The sequence below is a fragment of the Suncus etruscus genome, chromosome 20 (assembly GCF_024139225.1).
Source record: "Suncus etruscus isolate mSunEtr1 chromosome 20, mSunEtr1.pri.cur, whole genome shotgun sequence".
Taxonomy (NCBI): domain Eukaryota; kingdom Metazoa; phylum Chordata; class Mammalia; order Eulipotyphla; family Soricidae; genus Suncus; species Suncus etruscus.
The window spans coordinates 15,627,078-15,633,978 of NC_064867.1; the positions used below are offsets into that span (position 1 = coordinate 15,627,078).

The window sequence follows — 6,901 nt, forward strand, 5'->3', positions numbered from 1 at the left end:
CTTGGACAAATTTTATTTCTGATTTATATCTCTAACTCATCTGAAGAGGTGTGAATATAATTATAAAAACCCACTGTATAAAGAGCAATATTTTTATAGCTAATGGAGAAGAAATTCAGAGGTTAATGATTAAAAGAGATGTTGGGTCATGGGCATCTTTGCCTGTGGGAATGAGGAAACATGTCTGAAGTCCATATGCTTAAAGGTAGAAGATTCTTAAGTCTTGATAATTTCATGGATCATAAAGAACTTTTTTACAGGGCTGGGGAATTTATTCTTTTGGGAAAAGCTGCAGATTTAGACATATACAGATTGTAAAAGAAACTTCAGCAAATCCATAGTTCAGTGGCATGACTTTCAGGGAGTCATCATTTTACACATTTGTTCAATTTTTACTCTAGTGATTTTTTCCACTCAACCATATGTTTTGCTAGTTATTAAAACTTTATAGGATTTAGCTACCTCCCTAACTAATCTCAGTACATGAATAAAACTTTTATTTTTAGCACAGTCTATATTTTTTGAATCTTACCCTTGTTTCCTGGTCTTTCTTAACCACAGCTTTGACAAAGATAACTTTATATTCAAAGGCCAACTGCATATTAATAGTGGTTTTTATCAGAGTGATTTTTATGTGCTTTAACAACAGCAACAAATAATAAAACAAGGACGTGCCTAGGATATGAATTGGGCTAATTTTGCAGCAACCAGCTTGAAATTTCTACACTTGATTATCTTTTAGTATAGGTTACTGTTGACCTGTTAACAGTATGACCTGTCATAATTTTCAATTTCTAAAAATTGAATCACATCAAATCATCAATATTTAACCAAGTCTGCTTTAGGAAAAAAACAACAACAACTAAAATAAGGTTCATTTTTAAAGTGATGATGTTCTGCTTCATTGGTAATTGAATAATGAATAGAACAACCTTGTACTTAGGTAAAAAAGTCTCAGCTCGAGCCAGCGTGATAGCACATCAGTAGGGCATTTGCCTTGCATAGAGACCGATCCAGATCTGACCACGGTTCGATCCCTATCGTCCCATGTGGTTCCCCAAGCCAGAAGCAATTTCTGAGCACATAGTCGGGAGTAACCCCCAGGTGTGGCCCCCAAACCAAAATAAATAAATAAATAAATAAATAAAAGAAGTCTCAGCTATGATATAGCTCTGCTCATATAGGGGACTATGAGACATTCAGAAACTTGGATTAAGGAAAGAAATTGAAAGAGTTAATATAAAATAAACTACTCATGGGATAATTTGACTCCTATTTTAATTCTCTAATGTGCATGAAAGGGGTCAGTACATTTTTTTCCTGTAAAGGTAATTTTCTGTAAAAGAGTAATTATCTTGAATTTTAGGCTATTTGGTCTCCAACTTGTAGTCTATAAGCAACCATGAATATAACATAGGCAAGTAAATATGGCTACGTTCCAATAAAACTTTTTTTATTTTAAAAAATATGGTAAGCTACATTTGGTCAATAGACTCTACTTGGATAAGCATATACTATTAGAATACTTAGACCTAAAGGTACTTACAAAAATGGATGAGCTATTGTATACGAAGAGCCTATCTGTTTAGAAATATGAATCCAGAATGCATAGTTCGCATGTCTTACATTTACTATGCACTTCATTTTCTTTAAAATTTGTAACTTGAGAATTTCAAGTTGTGTTTTTTAATTTTGCATGTGTATGTATGTGTGTTTGTGTGTGTTGAGCTTCTGGGTGTAGCTGAGTAAGAGTTTACAAGATATGATTTTAGTACTCAAAATGGTAATAATATTTATGTCTTAAATCAATGGCTACATGTACAAAACATATTTCTCATTTCAGGAAATAAATGGGAAGATATAAGCTGTATGTTATGCTGTGTATGGAATTAGGATACAGAGTCCCTTTGGTTAAGTTTTAATCATTTTAATGATCATTTAATCAGAAATTTAACCCTTCATGAGAGTTATCTAAATAAAATTTAATGGCGTTGTTTGCATGTTGGTTGAACAAAGTAGTACTTGACTCCTGGATCGACAATATACTTTGAATATAGATATTCTTTCCATCTCTACTCATAGCTAAAAAGTTACTAAGAATCTATCTGAATTTGATTATTAGAAAATAGTGTAAATTACTAAGCAACTTTAAATAATTTATTTGCCATAAGATCTGATCTAAAGCATAAAAGGGTAGAATTATTATTGAGAAGGAAACATGTTAATATTTATCAAATTTATTGCAATAGCATCCCTTTAAATATAAGTTTATTTCCTCATCCATCCATTCATTCAAGTCTCCTAATATCCAAACAGCTCTACCCTTCTAGTTTTGAATACAACCAATACCATGAGCTAAGGGATCTTAATTAGGTGGAACAAGTTTCCAGCTTTCAGAAAATGTAATATAAGGAATAAAAAGAGCACAATATAGAAAAGTCAAGGCAGTGAAGAAATAGGAAAATTTGTAAGTACCACATTAATTTGGACAAATGCTTAAAAGGGAAGAAAACTGTGAAATGATCACCAGGAAAAATTACTAAGACGTCTTAGTAGTTTTGAACTATAAACCTAAAAGTACTTACAGGGGAGGGGGTACGATGGACCCTTTCATAACACAATAGTCAATAAGATTTTTATCTCTTCAAATCAAACATGTTAAACTGTTTCACTAAAGCAAAAAAAGAAACCCTCATAGGCTGCTGTAATATAGATGCTTTTTATAAGCAAGTCAATACAGACATAAAAATTCTAATTACTAATTCTATATTAATTTAAACTCAATACTTTAGAAGAATAAAGCATTAGTAAAGAATTTAACACAGAACTAGAAGTAGTTTGAGAACATTAAAAAAATAATATGATATCAATTGATAGCAATGATCCCTGGAAAGTTGTCAATGACCAGTATATTTACTATACCTAGGATATGTACTGTACTAGGATATGTATGTACTAGGACATATATACAGTTCAAAGTCAGAGAATTTTGATTTCAAAAAGATTCAAAGAATACCCCACAACCAAAATCAATGTTAAATCCAAAATTGCCATTATTGACTTTTATGCTATCACCCCTAATTCACTGTTCACATTTTGTAACAAATGGTTAATTTTTCAGTATCTTGGTTACAACTTATCAATTGATTATTTTTGTTAACATTTATAAAATAGAAGAAATACCAAGGAGTTTTTCCATGGACAATCTCCTGAAAATCACTATTTATCTGGCTTTTGATTATCTTTGTATCAACAGAACAAAAGCTACAATTCTATAGGCCAAGTAAAACCAACATCAAATAAATATAAGAAATTAGTTTAATTAGAAATTAAATTAAATTAACTAGAAATTAATCATCCTATTTTCTCTGGTTCTTTTATAAAGAGAAAAGAAAAAGAAATCAATGGTACTTACTTGCAGGTGATGGGGTGCTGCATCCACTTGGAGGAGGATGACCATGTAGGCCATGGAGGGAAGGCAGAGAGAGTCCTCCAATGACTGGTGGAAAGAGTAATGGGTAAGGAGCAGCTGGATAGTGAGTCATGTGTCCATTCACTGCTGGGACAGGACATGTGTGGCTACTTGTGGTCATGATTCAGTCCTCACAGTATGAAAGGTGCTTTTGAGTGCGAACACCTCATTCTGAGTCTTGAACCAAAGCAAAGAGCTGGTAAATTCAGGGCAAGAGCTGAATCTGAGTTGTGTTCTGGATCAAAGGCTTGAAGGTTCAACAGATGACTTTGCTTCTTCTCAGTCCGTTTTTTCACCTCTCATTTTGTTATGCTGATTACAAGAAGGACGAATTTTTAAAAATTTCAACTTCTCAGTTGAAGGCTGGGGAATGTTATTATTTTAAAAGTCCAAAGCAGCTAATCCTGTAAAAAGAAATATCTGATATTAATCTGGTTTTCTAAGGCTCAATTGTTCATCTATATTCACTGCTTTACATTTCTTAAGTTTTCACATTTTCGAATAGAGGATAGAACTTTTACACAACATTAGAATAACCTTCCCTGAAAGAATATCATCTCCCACGAATTACCATATATTTTTTACCATGTTCAACTTTTTTCCTATGAAAATCTCACAATTTTATCATAAAAATATTTCCTTACTTCATGTTTAGGTTATAATCATAGGGAGGGCAGTGTTTTATTTGTTTTATTAATATCAATGTCTCAAGCTACCCCAAAGATACCTGACAAACACTATGTTTAATATGTGTTTGTTGAATGTATGAAATCTCTCTCTTCTTTTAGAGTAATTAATAGTGTACTGCTTGATCCAATCTGTATGTTTCCAAGTTTTACATATTTTATGTGAATAACTTTAGATTTGAGATTAGTCAATTAGAATGACATAGCCAAGAAGATAAATATAATTGTGAACAAAGTCTAATGAAAGGTAAAAAAGAGACCCAACAATCAATGATCAGTGAAATATTTTAGTTCAGTTCCTATTATCAATATTATATATGAACGTCATTCTTCCACCAATGATGCATACATTCATTTATTTTTTTATTTGTTTAACAATCCATGTACCAATCAAATTTTACCTTGCTATTATGAAAGTAAAGTGCTAATGTAGGCACTAGAGATATATGGCATGGAACAATAGTAATGTGATTCTCCTATCTTCAAGGAGTTTTTAGTTTTAACTCTTGATTGAGTTTATCTTATAAAGGAGAGATAATCTAACCTGTCACCCACAAAGCATTTTCAAGAGCTGATCTTCACCTATAATTCTTCACAATTTAGGAATGAAAAACCAGAAGTAGACTAGGATGGGTTTACAATATACCTCAGAGATTTATTTTAGTTCTAATGATGAATATTTAGTATAAGTTTCAAACTCTGAAGCCCTCTGAAGGTCAAGCTCTTTCTGTAAATCCATGTGGCCTATATAGAATAAGGCCAATAATCCAAGATCAGCGTTATTTTATTTATTATTGCATAATTTCAGTTACAAGCACCTAAATTCAAATCATACCCCTGTGCCATGGAAGTTATCTTCCTCTTCTATTACTTTAAAACACAAGAATAATAATTAAATCATGCATAAAGGGTAATTGGAGGATTAGACAAGATAACAAAATAATATCAAGGGAATAATAGTAAGTTTGCATGGAGTAAATTCATATTAAAGAGACGCCAAAATTAACATAAACAGTATCACCACATAAGATGCTTCTGTTGCGCTGAAGCAATAATAAAATAAGTATGGTGTTTGCTTTGCACATGGCCAGCCCAGGTTTGATCCCTGGCATCCTATATAGTCATCTGAGCCTGTCAAAAGTGTTTCCTAAATGCAGAGCCAGGAGCACTGCTGGGTATAAACAAAAACAAACAAACAAACAAAAAAAGATGCTTCTGATACTCTTTGAGCAGACGGTTTAAAAGAGACTATATCACAATTATCTTGGAAGATTAGGACTAAAACTTTCATCATAAAAGAAGCAAAGTTGGCATCCAGGCAAAGTCATGAACTTAGTAAGACATATTGATCTGTTTTTGGAGGTAGCCAAGTTGGCTATACAATCCCCCAAATGTTCTAATCAATAATAACATATTAACATATACACACTTCACTTAAGAACTGTAGTCTAACCTTTAGAAGAGTTAGTGACAATTAATACTTTCTTTTCCAGATAAAAAACTAAACTTCAGTGAATTTAAATGACCTATTTGCAATGCCACAACATGTGGCTAAGCTAGAATTGGAATGTATATCTGGTCAGTTCTATCATCTTTGCTCTTTCCTGTCTACATATGTGCTTTTCTATACTGAGTGCCTGCCTTGTGTATCCTACAGAGGAAAAAGCTCTTGAGAAGTTGCAATATGAGTAGTTGATCTTCATATGACATCCTCCCCAGGATCTTGCATCCTTGGTCTATTAATATTAAAAATAAACATTGTCACCAGTAAGACCATACGGTCCTAAGATCCTAGAACCTTAAGGAACTTTACAAAGAAGACTATATTCCCAATCCATTTAGGAAAATCCAAAACTGTCTCTCCCACCAAAAAAAAAAAAAAAAAAAAATCAACATCAGTTGCAAACTTTCTAATCACAATAAGTTCTTTGATAAAAGAAAACAGGACAATGAGAAGTGAACATTTTCAGTAATTTCTCCTAAAAATCACATAGCATCTAATATATTTAATACTTTTATGCCGTAGTTTGTAGCAAATTAATTAGGAAATAAACAGTGCCATTTTGTATTTCCGCCTTTCCACTCAATTTGATTTTTAAACCACACACAAAGCCCAGCATTGTTATAAATGGTCTTTTCTATCTCCATTAGACAAACTACCTCATTAACTGGTAGAGCTGACAGTTCAGCAAACCTACCCCCGCAGGGCACAATTCTTAGGTTTTAAAAGCTGTTTGTTTGTTTCTACCAATGAGGGACTCTTTCTACCCTCAATAATCCTTCATTGCTATTTGCTTCCAAACACTGCAGATAACTTGCCTCTCTGGTTGAAAGATCTGCTATTATACCTAGGATCTTAAAAACAGCAACCTAAAACCACACCAACAACCTACTTCTACTGATAATAGGCAAAAGAAAAAAAAATCAATGTGTTGGGAAAATTCCATTATTGTGGTGGAAAATTGAAAAGTCATTGGGCCTGTGCTCACATAAGGAACTGATTAAGGCTATTCCTGGAAGCTGCGAATTTCCTTTGTTTCAAGCTTTAGACAAAAAAAAAAAAGTAGTGTCTTTTCCCCTTCATGCCTGGTTTGAGTTTGGGCTCATTGAGAATCTTTCTTTCCCACCCACACTAGGCAAAGCAAACAGGAGCAGGGAGAAAGAAGAGGAGAAAATTAGAACTGGGTCAGTAGGGCTGAAGTCTACAACCGTGCAATTTCCCAGAACTCAATTTTGGTTCCTA

At 33.0% G+C, this 6,901-nt stretch overlaps 1 protein-coding gene across 1 annotated transcript in view; it reads right to left on the reverse strand.

Annotated features, from left to right (window-relative positions):
* RARB (retinoic acid receptor beta) overlaps positions 1-3,593 on the reverse strand; it is a 439,382-nt gene extending 435,789 nt beyond the window's left edge. The window contains exon 1 of the mRNA XM_049766063.1: positions 3,416-3,593. Within this exon, the coding sequence (XP_049622020.1) occupies positions 3,416-3,593 (178 nt within the window). The remainder of the gene's footprint in view (positions 1-3,415) is intronic.
* Between the last annotated feature and the right edge of the window lie 3,308 nt (positions 3,594-6,901).